The 16572-nt window shown below is 67.0% G+C and overlaps 2 protein-coding genes across 2 annotated transcripts in view; both read left to right on the forward strand.

The window, feature by feature from the left end:
* The window catches only part of TMEM145 (transmembrane protein 145), a 32914-nt gene extending 25506 nt beyond the window's left edge, over window positions 1–7408 (forward strand). Inside the window, exons 14-15 of the mRNA XM_054011371.1 lie at window positions 5391–5591; window positions 6645–7408. Of these exons, the coding sequence (XP_053867346.1) occupies window positions 5391–5591; window positions 6645–6863 (420 nt within the window). The 3' untranslated portion in view covers window positions 6864–7408. The remainder of the gene's footprint in view (window positions 1–5390; window positions 5592–6644) is intronic.
* A 761-nt stretch (window positions 7409–8169) lies between these two features.
* MEGF8 (multiple EGF like domains 8) overlaps window positions 8170–16572 on the forward strand; it is a 38748-nt gene continuing 30345 nt past the window's right edge. The window contains 9 exon segments of the mRNA XM_054010623.1: window positions 8170–8252; window positions 8805–9036; window positions 10211–10374; window positions 10953–11159; window positions 11315–11495; window positions 11994–12082; window positions 14701–14844; window positions 14846–14921; window positions 16306–16486. Coding sequence (XP_053866598.1) covers window positions 8844–9036; window positions 10211–10374; window positions 10953–11159; window positions 11315–11495; window positions 11994–12082; window positions 14701–14844; window positions 14846–14921; window positions 16306–16486 — 1235 coding nt within the window. The 5' untranslated portion in view covers window positions 8170–8252; window positions 8805–8843.

The following is a 16572-nucleotide window of genomic DNA, read 5'->3' on the forward strand; positions in this document are numbered from 1 at the left end:
GATGGGGTGTCTCTCCCCCTTTTCATCCTCCTGCATTAACACCGCCCCCAGTCCTGTGTCTGAGGCGTCGGTGAACACCATAAAGGGCTTGTCAAAGTCTGGGTTTGCCAGAACTGGGCCACTGACCAGAGCCTCCTTCAGCGCCTGGAGAGCCTCCTGGCACTCCTCGGTCCAGACCACTTTGTCTGGCTTCCCCTTCTTGCACAGCTCAGTGATGGGGGCGGTTATGGCGCTAAAGTGGGGCACGAACCTCCGATAGTACCCTGCCATCCCAATAAAGGCTTGGACCTGCTTTTTGGTTTGAGGAGCGGGCCAGTCTCTGATCACCTCCACTTTGGCTGGTTCCGGCTTTAGGCAGCCACTTCCCACCCGGTGGCCTAGGTAGGATACCTCAGCCATCCCCACCTTGCACTTCTCCGGTTTTACGGTCAGCCCAGCCTTCTGGAGTCGGTCCAGCACTTGTCTAACCTGGGATATGTGGTCCTCCCAGGTCTGGCTAAAGACACAGATGTCATCGATATACGCCACGGCAAAACTCTCCATCCCCCTCAGTAGCTGATCCACCAGGCGCTGGAAGGTGGCCGGCGCTCCCTTGAGGCCGAAGGGCAGGGTCAGGAACTCATAGAGCCCCAGAGGGGTGACAAAGGCCGATTTCAGCCTGGCATCTGCATCCAGCGGCACTTGCCAATAGCCCTTTGTAAGATCCATGGTGGTAAGGTACCGAGCACCTCCCAGCTTGTCTAGGAGCTCGTCCGGCCTGGGCATGGGGTAGGCATCGGCTACAGTGATGGCATTGAGCTTCCGATAGTCCACACAGAAACGGATCGACCCGTCCTTTTTGGGGACCAGCACCACCGGCGAGGCCCAAGGGCTGGAAGACGGCTGGATCACCCCCAAAGCCAGCATGTCATTGACCTCTCTTTCCAGGTCCTGAGCAGTTTTCCCTGTGGCTCGGAAGGGGGAGCATTTTATAGGCGGGTGCGATCCTGTCTGCACCCGGTGGACAGTCAGATTAGTGCGTCCAGGCTGGTTGGAAAACAGCTGCTGGTACAGATGCAGCACCCCTCCGATCTCAGCTCGCTGGGCAGGGGTTAGCCGATCAGAGAGAGGAATTGCTTCCAGGGGGAAGCCAACTCTTGTCCCAGGGAATAGATCTACTAAAGGGTCATCTCCCTGCCCCTCCCACTGTCCACACACGGCCAACACCATATTCCCCCTGTCATAATATGGCTTCATCATATTCACATGGTACACCCGGTGGTGGTGTGCCCGGTTCGACAGCTCCACCACATAGTTTACCTCGTTTAGTTGCTTGACAACCTTGAAGGGCCCTTCCCAGGCGGCCTGGAGTTTGTTTTTCCTCACGGGGATGAGGACCATCACCTGATCCCCAGTGGCGAAGGCGCGGGCCCGTGCTGTGCGGTCATACCAGACCTTCTGCTTCCTCTGGGCTCTGGCCAGATTCTCCCTGGCCAGGCCCATGAGCTCGGCAAGTCGTTCCCGGAAGGTCAGGACATACTCCACCACCGACTCTCCGTCAGGAGTGGCCTTCCCCTCCCATTCGTCTCTCATCAGGTCCAGGGGCCCCCTTACCCGCCTTCCATATAGCAGTTCGAAAGGCGAAAACCCGGTAGACTCCTGGGGTACCTCCCTGTACGCAAACAGCAGGTGAGGTAAGTACTTGTCCCAGTCCTGCGGGTGCTGATTCATAAATGTTTTCAGCATCATTTTTAGCGTCCCATTGAACCTCTCCACCAGCCCGTTGGATTGGGGGTGATATGCTGAGGCCCAGTTGTGCCGGACCCCACATCTCTCCCACAAGCACCGGAGTAGGGCCGACATGAAGTTGGACCCTTGGTCCGTCAAGACTTCCTTGGGGAACCCCACTCGGCTGAAAATGGTCAGCAGCGCATCCGCCACAGTGTCTGCTTCAATGGACGATAAGGGCACTGCCTCGGGGTAGCGGGTGGCGAAATCGACCACCACCAGGATGTATTTCTTCCCAGACCGGGTCGTCTTGCTGAGAGGTCCCACTATGTCCATGGCCACCTTCTGGAAAGGCTCCTCTATGATGGGCAAAGGTCTCAATGCTGCCTTCCCCTTGTCCCGGGCCTTCCCCACCCTCTGGCAGGGGTCACAGGATCGGCAGTACTGCCGGACGTTGGTGAAGACCCCGGGCCAGTAAAAGTTCTGTAGCAGCCTCTGCCTGGTGCGCCGGATCCCCTGGTGCCCTGCGAGAGGGATGTCATGGGCCAGGTACAGTAGCTTGTGGCGAAACTTCTGGGGAACCACCAGCTGCCTCCTGATCCCCCACGACTCCACTTCCCCCGGGGGAGCCCACTCTCGGTACAGGAACCCCTTCTCCCACAGGAACCTCTCCTTGCATCCTCTCCTCATGGTCTGTACCACACTGAGGTCAGCCAGGCCCCTTAGCTTCCGCAGGGAGGGGTCCTTCTGCAACTCGGCCTGGAACTCGGCGGCTGGGGAAGGGATGGGGACCTGCTCCCTCTCGTCGGCTGGGTCGGAAGCCCCAGCCACCCCGCGGCCTGTCCTTGGGTGTTCCCTCCCCACCCGGGAAGGGTTCGCTGCCTCCGGTGGGACATCCTTCCCAAGGTCAGGGCGTAGTGCCCCTCGCCGGCTCTGGCTACGGGTCACGACTAAGGCGGTCTGGGGGCTGCTTGGCCAGTCCTCTAGGTCCCCCCCCATCAACACCTCAGTGGGCAAATGGTGGTGCACTCCCACGTCCTTGGGGCCCTCCTTGGCCCCCCATTTCAGGTGTACCCTCGCTACGGGAACCTTGAATGGGGTCCCGCCCACCCCGGTCAGGGTCAGGAAGGTGTTGGGCACCATCCGATCTGGGGCCACCACCTCGGGCCGGGCCAGTGTCACCTCTGCGCCCGTGTCCCAGTATCCATAAACTTTCTTCCCATCCACCTCCAGGGGAACAAGGCACTCGCTCCGCAGGGACAGCCCCGCGCCAACCCTGTAAATGGAGAACTTTGAGTCCGGAGCATCTGGCCCCCCAGAGAAGCTGGCCGGGGGCCCTTCTCTCTCTTGAGCAGTTGATAAGCTGCCAGCCCCTCTTGCGTGGGAAGCCTGCCCCTCGTCCGTCTGGGCCTCTACCAAGTTAACCCGGTGCGGGTTCGGTCTGCTCAGTCTGTCCTTGAGCTTGGGGCACTGGGCCCGAACGTGGCCTCTTCGGCCGCAGTAATAGCAGCTCAGGTCCCGTGGGTCCCCTCGAGCCGGTCGGTTGTCCCTGATGCTGGGCCTTCCCCGTGGGAGGGGATTCCCCATATTCCCCCTTTGGGAGGTCCCAGGGTGACTCTCTCTCTGCATCGCGGCGGGCCTGTTCCTTTGGGGCTCCTCCCTGCCACCCCCTGACCGGCTCTTTACAAACTCATCAGCCAGCTGCCCGGCGTGTCGCGGGTTCTCTGGCTTTCTGTCCACCAACCACAGCCTCAGGTCGGATGGGCACCGCTCATACAGTTGCTCCAGTACCAGCAGTTTAATCAGGTCCTCCTTCGTCTGGGCCCCACCAGCCCACTTGCTGGCGTATCTTTCCATGCGGACGGCTAGTTGCAGATATGAGATCTCAGGGGTTTTATCTTGACTCCGGAACCTTTCCCGGTACATCTCAGGAGTCAGCCCAAACTCACGTAGCAGGGCCTTTTTGAATAGTTCGTAGTCCCCTTTCTCTGCCTCTCCCAGTTGGCGGTACAATGCCACGGATTTGGGGTCCAGTAAGGGGGTAAGGACCCGGAGTCTGTCCGCGGGATCCACCCGGTGCAGCTCGCAGGCCGTCTCAAAGGCCTCCAGGAAGTCATCCATGTCCTCCCCCTCCTTGTATGGGGCCATGATGCACTTATCAAAGCTCCGTGCAGTCCTGGGTCCCCCCTCACTCACCGCAGCCGGGGGTTCGCTGCCCTTCAATCTCGCCAGTTCCAGGTCATGCTGACGCTGTCTCTCATTCTCCTCCCGTTCATGCTGTCTCTGTCTCTCTTCACGCTGATGCTGTCTCTCTTTCTCCTCCCGTTCACGCTGATGCTGTCTCTCTTTCTCCTCCCGTTCATGCTGACGCTGTCTCTCTTTCTCCTCCCGTTCACGCTGATGCTGTCTCTCTTTCTCCTCCCGTTCATGCTGTCTCTGTTGTTCACGATCCTCCAGCTCTCTCAGTTTTAGCTCTTTCTCCCATTCCAGCCAATTCCGCTCCCCGGATGCCGAACGTCGCCGGGAGGATCCTCTGCTGGCCGGCGGGCTTCGCCGGGGGGATCCCCTGCTGGCCGGGGGGGTCACGGCGCCCTCGGTATTTGCTGGGCTCCTCCCCACCCTTCCCCTAGGCATAGGAAGGAGGGGTCTCGGGAAGCCCTCAGCAGCCGGCTGACCACTCCCAGCTGGGACAGACACTGGTGCCTGCGCTGCATTTGCCAGGCTGCTTCCCTGAGACACAGGGATCAGTTCATTCGCGCGATCTTCCGCCTCCAGCTGGGCAATGAGCTGTTCTTTGGTGAGCCTCCCAATGCGCAGCCGCCTCTGCTTGCACAGCTCCACCAGGTCGCTCTTAAGCCGCTTGGCATACATCTTCCTGCTGCCCACTCACCGGCCTGTGTGCTCACAGCTCCCCACAGTTCCCAGGGGGACCCCTAGTGTGCCAGCCCTTCTCGAGGTCACCGCCTCTCTGCCAGGGTCGAGCTGCAGACTCCTCCGCCCCTGGGACCACTCGCTGCGATCCCCTCGGGGGACCCTGTTACTGCAAAAGTCCTTCTCGCTGGTCACACACTCCCAGGGGTAATAACCGTCTCTCTCTCACTCTTCAGCACGCCTGGTCCCCGTCAATCCCCCTTCGTTTTACTGCTCCCCAGTCACTTACTGCAGGAAGCGCCGAGGAAGCGCCGTCCACGGGGTGCAGTAGATCCCGCCGCTGCCACCAGTTGTTGCGGATTGTGGGGGAGTTAGGGCCCTGCACCCCTCTTCCCGAGATTCACTGTGACTCTCAGCCAGCCAGTAAAGCAGAAGGTTTATTTAAGGACAGGAACACAGTCTCAAGCAGAGCGTGTAGGTACGACCGGACCCCCTCAATTAGGTCCCTCTGGGGGGCTCAGGGAGCTTAGACCCCAGCTTGGGGTTCCCTGCGTTGCACCCCCCAGCCCCAACCGAAACTAAACTCTCAGCCCCTCCCGCTGCTCCTCTCCTTTGTTCAGTCTCCCGGGCAGAAGGTGTTAATTCTCCCCACCCCCGTTCCTGGCTCAGGTTACAGCTCAGGTAGCTTCCTTCAAGGGAAGTCCCACATCCCCATTGCAACCCCCCTGCAACATTCCCAGGTCAAATCTGCCCTGCTCCGTCACAGGGGGTTCCGCCCCGCTCCCCAGCACTGACCCCTCCTCCCCCCACAGATCATGACGCGCCCCTCGGCGGCCAACAAGAACTTCCCGTACCACGTGCGCACCTCGCAGATCGGCATCATGGAGGAGGGGGCGCCTGGCACCAAGTTCCCCCACCACGTCTACGGCAACGTGACCTTCATCAGCGACTCCGTCCCCAACTTCACCGAGCTCTTCTCCATCCCCCAGGGCCCGGTGCGGGGCGCCACCAACGTGAGCGATGGGGCTGGGCAAACAGCCCCTGCCCTGCTTGTCCCTGTCCCTGTCTACCCAGCTCCCTGCCCCAGGGGTCCCCAGATAAACTGCCCCAAACCAGGGGGCCTGTGTGAACAGCCCCTGTCCGTGTCTACCCTGCCCGGGGGGTCCCTGGGTAACTGGCCCTCTGCCCTGCCCCAGAGGGGCCGCATGCCGGTGCCGGGTGAGAGGCGCCCCCATCATGGAGTCGCAGGCTGGGGGCTCTGGCATGGCTCCGGGTGAAGCCAGGCAGGGCTCTGGGGCAGCGTCTCCCCACAGGGTACCGGTCACCAAGGCCAGGAGCCTCCTGGGTCCGACCTCAGAGCGTTCGGCCCCCTGCTCACCCCGGGTTATTAGTGGGGGGAACCTGGCGTAGAACAGAGCTTGTGACCAGGGACCTGCAGCAAAGTCCAGTTCGGGGGGCGGGGGGGATACCAGAGCCCTGGGCTCCAACCCCCCCGCCCTCTAGTCCCAAGCCAGGAGACTGACCAGTTCCCCCAGCCCAGCCTCCCCCCCCGCCTCATAGCCCCTCTCGGCCTTTGTCCCTTTCCCTGGGAAAAGGTCACTGGTCTCTCTCTGCCCGAAACCTGTGGGGGGGGTCGGTTACTAGGTTACAGGGTGTTCGCCATTCTCTGTGCCCAACACCTGGGGGGGGTCGGTTACTAGATTACAGGGTGTTCCCCGTTCTCTGTGCCCCAGGTATTTACAGCTGTCCTCGAAGGGTCTCTGCAGGGCCACACACCCGTATCCCCCCCCCCGATACGTAAGCAACACATGGGGAAACTGAGGCACGCACAAAGTATTCAGAGAAAACATTAAGAACATTCACAGTTCGCCACACCCCTGTATAACCAGCCCCCTGCCCTACCCCATCGGGGTCCCCGGTAACCAACCCCCTGCTCTGCCCCAGACGGGCTGCGTCCCAGTGCTGGCCGAGGGGTCCCCGTATAACCAGCCCCCTGCCCCAAGGGAGGGGTCCCCGTATACCCAGGCTTGCACCCCCCAGCACTGACCCCCCGGCTCTCCCCCCAGGCGCGTAAGCAGGTGGAGGAGACGCCGGCTGAGCGGAGCACGACCCCGAGCTGTGTGGTGACGACGTCAGAACTGAGCAGGCCCCACGTGGTGCTGAAACCCCCCCCGGGGGGCGAGAGCCAGCCCCCCCCGTACCAGCTACAGGCCCCCCAGCTGCACCCCCCCAACGGCTACACCGAGTACTTCAGCATGCACACGGGGGGCGCACGGCCCGTCTAGGGGCCCATCCCCCATAGTCTGCCCCCAGCCCCCCCCATGCAGACCAAGGGGGCCGGACCCCTACATGTAACCCCTTCCTCCTGGGTAGTCCTTCACGCCTCCTTCATGGCCCCCAGCCTCCTGCCCCAGTGCCCCATGGGGGGCCCCCAGCACGGCTGCCCCCGGCCTGCACTGACTGGGCTGGAGTGGGGGGTGAATGGCCTCCCATGGGAGCGGCCCAGCTCCCCTTCACCCCCCAGTGCGGGAGGCCTGGGGCTGGGACTGAATGAACATGGGGATTGACCCCCCAGCAGGGCTAGGAGCCCCCCGCCCTGCCCCGCATCAGCATGGCCTGGGGACCCAACCCCCCTGTCCCTCCCCTGGCGCCTATCGAGTGGGGGGGGGGCAGTGTTCCCGTTACCACTCCCCACCGTGGTCATCTCCTCCCATGACCCAGGCTGCCTGTCCCCCCTCACCCGCCCAGGCTCCCCCCAGGGCCATTTCCCCCCAAGGCTCCCCCCCCAGAGACATTTCCCCCCCAGGCTCCCCCCCCCAGGGCCATTTCCCCCCCCAGGCTTCCCCCCGGGACATTTCCCCCCCAGGCTTCCCCCCAGGGCCATTTTCCCACCAGGGACATTTCCCCCCCAGGCTCCCCCCCGGGACATTTCCCCCCCAGGCTCCCCCCCCAGGGCCATTTCCCCCCCCAGGCTTCCCCCCGGGACATTTCCCCCCAGGGCCATTTTCCCACCCGGGACATTTCCCCTCCCCCCCTTCCCGTGTCACAGATTCTGGCGCCCGACGCTGGAGAATTGCTGGAGTTGTTTTTGCCAAAATAAAGAGGATTCGCGTGTTTCTATTGGACTATGGAGTGTGTGTGGGGAGGGGCGGGGGCGGGGCCCGGAGTGTGTGTGTTGGGGAGGGGGCGGGGCCTGGACTGTGTGCGTGTGTTGGGGAGGGGGCGGGGCCCGGAGTGTGTGTTCGGGGGGGCGGGGCCCGGAGTGTGTGTTGGGGAGGGGGCGGGGCCCGGAGTGTGTGTTCGGGGGGGCGGGGCCCGGAGTGTGTGTGTGTGTGTGTGTGTTGGGGAGGGGGCGGGGCCCGGAGAGTGCGGGGGGGCGGGGCCCGGAGAGTGCGGGGGGCGGGGCTGGAAGGGGCGGGGCCAGAGTAGCCGGGAGCCCCCCAGCCCGCCGTGTCGGTTCTGCGCAGGCGCGGCGCTGGTCCCGGCGCTGCCCGAGTCTCGGGCGCTCTGGGCTCTTTGTGCTGCCGGGCCGGAACCAGCGAGACGGGAGCCCAGAGCGGCCGGGCCGGGCCCCTCCCGCCGCGCAGCCCCGCCCACTCTATGGTCCCGCGCGCCGCTCTGGTCCCGCGTCTCGCTGCTCCCGGCCCGGAGTCCGCCACGGGCAGAGCGAGCGGGTGAGCGAGAGACCGGCCCCTATAGCGGCCCCTATAGCCCCCAACGGGCCCCTATAGCCCGGCCCGGCCCCCATAGCCCCACTGCCCCCACACACCAGCCCCGAGCCCCTATAGACCAGCCCAGACCGGCCCCTATAGACCCCCCCAGCCCCTATAGCCGCCCCTATAGCCTCCCCCAGCCCCTATAGACCCCCAGGCCCCCCAGCCCTGCCGGTCCCCGCTACAGCGCCCCCCACAGACCCCCCGAAGTGCCCCGCCCCCCGCTGGGCCCCCTGCGCTATAGGCCCCGCCCCCATAGCCCCCCCCATCGCTGCAGGGTCCCCCCCCCCCAGTGACCCACCCGCGGGGCTTTTGGGGGCTCCTGGGATCAGCCCCACGGCCGGGCCCGGGGGGTGGGTGGGGGGGAGTCGCCCCACGGCCGGGCCCGGGGGGTGGGTGGGGGGAGTCGCCCCACGGCCGGGCCCGGGGGGTGGGTTGGGGGGAGTCGCCCCACGGCCGGACCGGGGAGGTCATCGCACTGTCGCGCCCCTGACCCCCGTCTCCCCCGCACAGGTTGGCGCATGGAGCCCCCCGACCCCCGCTGAGCCGGCGATGGACGGCGCCCCGCCCCCCTCCCGCACCCCCGGCCTGCTGCTGGGGCTGGCGCTAGCGCTGAGTGGGGCCCGCTGGGCCGGCGCCGGCGACTGCAAGGGGCAGCGCCAGGTGCTGCGGGGCACCGAGGGCTTCGTCAGCGACGGGCCGGGCAACTACTCTGTGAACGGGAACTGCGAGTGGCTGATCGAAGGTGTGGGGCGTGGGGGGCACCGGCTGCACACGAGCCCCCAGCGGTGCCACAGGGGCTGGCGCCCTCCCGGGCTGCACAAATGGGGCCTCGAGCAGGACTGGGGGGGACCTCCCTTCTGGGCTCGGGCTGGAGGCCCCACACCCGGAGCTCCGTCCGGCCCGTGCTCCGTCCGGCTGGTGAGACGCTGAGGAGGGGCCGGAGCAGAGCCCCGAGGACCATTCGAGGGTTCGAAGCCCTGCCCCAGAGCCGCCAGGAGCTCCCGCCGCTCAGCGGGGCCAGGGAGAGTCAGGGGGACTCGGCCCCGGGGTCGGGGGCTCTTTGCTCCAGCAGCGAAAGGCCGGACGCGCCCCCGGCCGGGACGGGGAGTGGGACCTGGTCGGACGGGATACTGGGAGGGTCGGGGGCATGCGCCCCCGGGCGGGAGGGGGAGCAGGACCCGGTCGGACAGGGCCTAGGGAGGGGAATGGCCCCTTGGACCACAGATCCCGTCCCTGAGGCCGTTACAGTCCCGCCTGGCCGGCTGTGGGGCTCTGCCCGGGGGGATTCGGGGCAGGTCTCCGACGGGTCAGACGAGACAGGCACAGTGGTGCCTTCTGGCCTTGAAATCAATGAAAGCCTGAGGGGGGCATCAGAGCCCTGGGAGGCGCTGTGGTGCATGCTGGGAGCTGTGCTCCTGGTGTGGGGGGGGAGGGGGTCAGGGCCCTGGTGGGCACCGTGGTGCATGCTGGGAGCCATGCTCCCCGTGGAGGGGGTGTCAGGGCCCTGGGGGGCACCGTGGTGCATGCTGGGAGCTGTGCTCCCCGTGTGGGGGCGGGTCAGGGCCCCGGGGGACGCCGTGGTGCCTGTGGGGAGGGGGTCACAGCCCTGGGGGGTGACGTGGTGCTTGCTAGGAGCCATGCTCCCCGTGTGGGGGGGGTCAGGGCCCCGGGGGATGCCGTGGTGCATGCTGGGAGCTGTGCTCCCCGTGGGGGGGGGGGTCAGGGCCCCGGGGGACGCCGTGGTGCATGCTGGGAGCTGTGCTCCCCGTGGGGGGGGGGGTCAGGGCCCTGGGGGGTGCCATGGTGCCTGTGGGGAGGGGTCACAGCCCTGGGGGGCGATGTGGTGCATGCTGGGAGTTGTGCTCCCTGCGGGGCAGTGTTGGGGTCTCGTGTCTGACCCCCCCATGTCTCCCCAGCCCCCAGCAGCCGGCACCGGGTGCTCCTGACCTTCCTGTTCATGGACACGGAGTGCACCTACGACTACCTCTTCGTCTACGACGGCGACTCCCCGCGCTGCCCCCTGCTGGCCAGCTTGAGCGGCAGCACCCTGCCCCCCCCCCTCGAGGCCACCTCCGGCAAGGTGACACCCCCCCCCCCCCGGGGCTGGCGGGGCAGGGTGTGAGAAGGGGGGAGAGTCCGGGGGAGGGTAGTGGGATCAGTGTGGGGAGGGGTTGTTGGGAAAGTGGGGGGCTGGGGAGAGTTTGGAGGATGGGGGTTTACTGGGGGCTGTGGGGGGTAGATGGGGCTTACTGGGGGTTGTGGGGGGGTAGATGAGGGGTTGGGGTGACTGTGGTCTGTGGGGGGGTAGGTGGGTTGTGGGGGGTGACTGGGAGTTGTGGGGGGGTAGGTGGGAGGTTGGGGAGTGACTGGGGTCTGTGGGGGGTGACTGGGGGTAGGTGGGGGGTGACTGGGGTCTGTGGGGGGGTCTGTGGGGGATGACTGGGGGCTGTGGGGGGGTAGGTGGGGAGTTGAGGGGGTGACTGGGGGCTGTGGGGGGTAGGTGGGGCGTTGGGGGGTGACTGGGGGCTGTGGGGAGGTAGGTGGGGCGTTGGGGGGTGACTGGGGGTTGTGGGGGGGTAGGTGGGGGGTGACTGGGGTCTGTGGGGGGTAGGTGGGGTAGGGGGGCCTGTGTGTTTGACCCCGTCTCACACACCCCAGATGCTGCTGCACCTGTTCAGTGACGCCAACTACAACCTGCTGGGCTTCAACGCCAGCTACCGGGTCTCACTCTGCCCCTGCGGCTGCTCCGGCCACGGTGTCTGCGAGCCCCATGGCCAGTGCCAGTGTCAGCCTGGCTGGGGGGGGCCCGACTGCGCCGTGCCCCACTGCGACAGCTACTGCCTGGGCCACGGGGCCTGTGACCAGGTGAGACCCCTGAGCCCCACTGCCCCCACCACCAGGTGAGGGAGACTCTCCCCCCACGGCTCCCTCTCCCCTGTGACCGGAGGGACGGGCCAGGACCCGGGGCTGGGGGTCTGTGAGCCGGGACCCTCCGTCCATCTGTCTGTCTGTCCCCACAGGAGTCTGACCGGTGCCGGTGCCAGCCAGGCTTTGTGGGCGAGGCCTGTGACCTGGCGCTGGGCGAGAACCAGGGTGCCGGGCGCTGGTACAACATGAGCTCCGGGGATCCCCACTTCCGGCCCCGCACGGCTGCTGCTGGCGCCGTCCTGCCCCCCACCGGGGCGTTCTACATCTTCGGGGGTCAGAGACACCGCCGCCACGGGGGTTGGGGCACTGGGGGGTGCAGGGTGGGTAGGGGATGCAGTGGGGCAGGGTAGGGGTGGGGACGGGGGTACAGGGAGGTAGGGTGGGAGGAGTTGGGGTAGGGTTGGGGACAGGAGTGCAGGGGGGCAGGGTGGGTGGGGGGTGCAGTGGGGTTGAGGGGAGGTGGGGCAGGGTAGGGGTGGGGACGGGGGTACAGGGAGGTAGGGTGGGAGGAGTTGGGGTATGGTTGGGGGCAGGGGGGCAGGGTGGGTTGGGAGTGCAGTGGGGTTGAGGGGAGGTGGGGCAGGGTAGGGGTGGGGACGGGGGTACAGCGGGGTAGGGTGGGAGGAGTTGGGGTAGGGTTGGGGGCAGGGGGGCAGGGTGGGTGGGGGGTGCAGGAGAGCTGAGGGGAGGTGGGCTAGGGGTGGTGAAGGGGATGCAGGGGGGTGAGGCAGGTGTTTGGGGCCCCCCCTCACAGCTGCTCTGCTCCCTAAGGGCTGGATCTGAACACGGCGCTGGGCGACCTCGTCATCTACAACTTCACCTCCAACCTATGGCAGCGCCGGGTGCTGAGCCCCTCCCCGGTACGTGCCTCCCCCTTGTGCCCCCCCCCACGCCCCTCCTCCCCGGTACGTCCCCCCCGGGCCCCTCCTGTGCCCCTCCTCCCCGGTACGTCCCCCCCGGGCCCCTCCTGTGCCCCTCCTCCCCGGTACATGCTTCCCCCTTGAGCCCCCCCCACGCCCCTCCTCCCTGGTACGTCCCCCCTGGGCCCCTCCTGTGCCCCTCCTCCCCGGTACGTGCCTCCCCCTTGTGCCCCTCCTGTGCCCCTCCTCCCCGGTACGTCCCCCCCGGGCCCCTCCTGTGCCCCTCCTCCCAAGTACGTCGCCCCTCCTGTGCCCCTCCTCCCCGGTACGTCCCCCCCGGGCCCCTCCTGTGCCCCTCCTCCCAAGTACGTCGCCCCTCCTGTGCCCCTCCTCCCTGGTACGTCCTCCCCGTGCCCCTCCTGTGCCCCTCCTCCCCGGTACGTCCCCCCCACGCCCCTCCTCCCCGGTACGTCCCCCCCCAGGCCCCTCCTGTGCCCCTCCTCCCCGGTACGTCCCCCCTGTGCCCCTCCTGTGCCCCTCCTCCCCGGTACGTCCCCCCTGTGCCCCTCCTGTGCCCCTCCTCCCCGGTACGTCCCCCCTGTGCCCCTCCTGTGCCCCTCCTCCCCGGTACGTCCCCCCTGTGCCCCTCCTGTGCCCCTCCTCCCTGGTACGTCCCCCCATGCCCCTCCTGTGCCCCTCCTCCCCGGTATGTCCCCCCCTGCTGGGCCCAGCCGAGCGGCAGCCCAGCACCCTCCCCCACAGCCTGCGCCCGGCCTTGCCCGGCCCACTCCCGCGTGGCTCAGAGACGCAGCGTGTCAGCGCGCTGGGGTGAATCCGGCCCCGGCAGCTCAGCCGGGAGTTCCCGGATCCGCACGCGGGGCTGGTCAGACGGGTACGGCAAAGCCGGGGCCGTGTCTACACGGCAGAGTTTGGTTCACGAGTTACGCTGCGTCCCCACGAGCTCTCTGTGCCGGCAGAGTCCGGCGGGGACCTACCCACCGTGCGATGGGCCGCAGGGGCTTGTGGGGGTGGGGGGCTGCAAAGCCTCTCGGGGCAGGGCCAGCGTCACGGGCTGCATCGTCCTCTGGCGGCCGCTTGGCAACTAACGTGTGAGACGGGAGTGAGTGTTTGGGGGGGGGCGAGTGTGTCGACATGCCCTCTCTGTACGGTCACACAGCAGCCGGAACAGCCAGTCCTGGGGAGGGGGACCTCCCCCCCCACAGCACAGTGGTCTCGCCCCGCCGCTGTGCCAGGAGAGCAGGATCCCACATCCATGCTTCGCCGCGTTCTCCCGGCGTGCCCCCCGCAGCGACTCTGAGCTCTCCAGGCCGGGGCTCCGAGTGCAGGGAGGGGGCGTGTCTGCAGGGCACCGAGTTGCAAACGGAGCAGAGCGGTCAGGGTGGGCATTGTGGGATACTGGGGGAGGCCAGTCCCATGGGCGTCCCGAACGTGTGTGACTCTGCTGTGCTCTCCCTGGGCTGGTTCGATTTTCTCGGCAGAGCAGCTGTGCAGTTCTCTCGCCTGCTGCCTCCTCCCCAGCCACGGCCGGCTCTGCCCGCGCACCACACGCCGCCGGCCCCCCTCCTCCTCGCACAAGAGTCTTGCTAAGCCGGTCGTTTTCCACAGACTTTGGCCCCCCCCTTGGCGGAAGGACCCCCACACCTCCCTGGACCCTGCCCCCCAGGGAGCCCAGCTCCCAGCATGCACCGCGCTGCCCCCCAGGGCTCTGACCCCCACCCGCGGGGAGCCCAGCTCCCAGCATGCACCGCGCCGTCCCCCCAGGGCTCTGACCCCCACCCGCGGGGAGCACAGCTCCCAGCATGCACTGCGCCGCCCCCCAGGGCTCTGACCCCCACCCGCGGGGAGCACAGCTCCCAGCATGCATCACGCTGCCCCCCAGGGCTCTGACCCCCATTCTCGGCTGGACAGAGCTCTGGGCCCTGGCGTCCGTGCAGTGCAGGGGCCAAAGGGGACGTCCCGCCTTGCTTGTCTCCCCCAAGGCTCAGTGACCCTGGTCCCCGAGGCCGGGTGATCTCAGGCTGCCGGCCCCAGTTCCCGGCAGCCGGGGGGAAGCGTAACATCCGTGCGTCTCTAGCTCCTCAGGCAGAGGTAACGCCGGCACCTGAGTGCTGCTCGCTTTCCAGGACAGTCACGCTGGGCCGCGCCGGGGGTTTCCGTGCTCAGCCCTCTGCGGGGATCCGAGAAAGGGCAGAGCCAGCCCCGGCGTCTCTCTCTGGCTGGCTGGCTCCGTGGCTCTGTTCCCTGCCACCCCCGGCTGGGTCCTTTCCCCAGGGCAGACACCCCCCCCTCCCCCGCCTTGTCAGACAGACGCTAGTCATGGCCCCCCCCACACAGTGGCAGGGCAGAGCCCTCGGGACGGGGCAGCCCCACCAGCTTCGCATTCCCGCGTGTTCTCAACTGCCTCCCTGGGATGCTGGTGGCAGGTTTCAAACCACGTCCTACGTCCTGAGCTCCGTCCCCCGGCCCAGCGTGGGGTGTAGCAAGTGCGTCAGGCCGGGCGGCTGCTGGCGCAGGGCCATCAGCCACAGATTGTGCCCCCCCCCACCCCTGCGGTGGTGTGTCCCCTCCCCCTGCACTAACCCCCTCTCCCCCTGCAGGCGGCCCGTCACTCCCACGTGGCCGTGGCCTGGCAGGGCTGCCTGGTGCTGTGCGGTGGGGAGCTGGCCGACGGCTTCCTGGCCAGCGACGTCTGGATGTACCAACCCCACGATGGGTACTGGCTGGAGTTGGCCCCCCCCCAACGCCACGGGCTCTCTGCCCCCCGGCCTGGCCAGCCACGCCGCAGCCGTGGTCGACACGTGGCTGTACGTCTTTGGAGGTGAGATGTGGGCTGGGAACCAAGACGCCTGGGTTCCCTCCCTGCCTCCAGGAGGGGGTGGGGGCTGGTGGGTTAGCGCAGGGGCGGCTGGGAGCCAGGTGTCCCGGGGTCCCAGGCTGGGGGCTCTGGCACGGCTCCGGGTGAAGCTAGGCAGGGCTCTGGGGCAGTGTCTCCCCACAGGGCACCTGTCACCAGGGCCAGAAGCCTGCTTGGCTGTGGCCTCCTGGGTCCGACCTCGGAGTGTTCAGCCCCCTGGTGAACCCAGGATCTCCCCACAGCTTGTCCCGCTGGATGGGACCCCTGGGGAGCCTCCCGTGCCCCCAAAGGCCCCCCCCCAGCCAGCAGGGACTCCCAGCCAGCGTGTGACCAGACAGGTTATTAGTTGTGGGCACTGATCCTCTCTAACATTGCTCCCCTGCCGAGACGCCGAGCAACATCCCATGAAGCTCAGTGAATCCAGATGTCTCCGATCCATGCAGACCTTCACAACGTCCACACCCCCCCCCCCCCCGCCACGTCTGACGCCTCACAAGCCTTTCGGGCACGTCCGTTGCGCCTCGTGCAGTCGGCTGCGACCCGAAGGAGGCTGGGAAGCAGACTGGGCTAAACAAGACTTAACAAATAAGCACCTTGTGCCGGGTCCCAGGCAGAAGGTTCCTGGGTTTGACCTTCTGGGGGCATCGTGGTGACCTCTGAGCCGAATCCAAACCAGCCCTGGGGGATGGGGGCGTCTAACGCACACATGGGAAATCAGGGCCGCCCCGGCGTGCGAGCGGCTCCCGCGATGGGCCCACGAACGTCTCCGCACCGAGTACGCTGGAGCCGTTACTGCAATAGTTTCTGCTACCTCTGCGGGAGCCGCTGGGCTCAGCCAGGGTGCGGAAATGGCCGCTCTGCGCCTGGTCGTCGTCATGGGGAACCCAGCGCAGAACAGAGCTTGTCAGCGCAGGGAGCCCTGGGCTCCCCCCCGAGTCCCAAACCAGCAGCCCAGCCTCAGACCCGCCTGTCGCCTCCTTCGGCCTTTGTCTCCGTCCTGGGCCAGCAGGTCGACTGGGCTGCCCCAACTCCCTGGCTGGCTCCTGCAGGCGGCGGGCTCCGGCCATCAGTCGCAAGGATACAGGGTGTTGGCAGCGTCACACCTGCCCTCTAGGGGTCTCTGCAGCGATCACACCCCCTGATCCCTCCCACCTAGGTACTGGAGTAACACACGGGAAACTGAGGCACGCCCAGTATTCAGAACATTCCCATTTCCTCACACAGACACCTGGGCTGTGTCCCAGCTCTGGGACTGGAGTGGGGGCTAGTAGTTAGAGCTGGGGATGCGGTGGGGGTTGGAGCCAAGACACCTGGGTTCCATCCCTGCTATCCCTGCTCCCCCCCGCAGGCCGCACCGCCGTGGACGTCTTCTCCTCGCAGATGTTCCGCTTCCATCTGGAGAGGTGGCAGTGGGAGCGCGTGGTGCCTGCCGGGGGGAAGGCGCCCGCTGCTGCTGGGCACTCCATGGTCTTCCACCCGCCTTCCCGCGCCCTGCTGGTGTATGGGGGCCACCGGCCCTCCACAGCCCGGTGAGCAGGGCTGGGTGGCCCAGGGAGAGGCTGGAGGGCCCACGGAGAGGCGGGGGGCATGGCTGAGGGGCCCAGGGAGAGGCTGG

The sequence above is a fragment of the Malaclemys terrapin genome, chromosome 21 (assembly GCF_027887155.1).
Source record: "Malaclemys terrapin pileata isolate rMalTer1 chromosome 21, rMalTer1.hap1, whole genome shotgun sequence".
NCBI lineage: Eukaryota > Metazoa > Chordata > Testudines > Emydidae > Malaclemys > Malaclemys terrapin.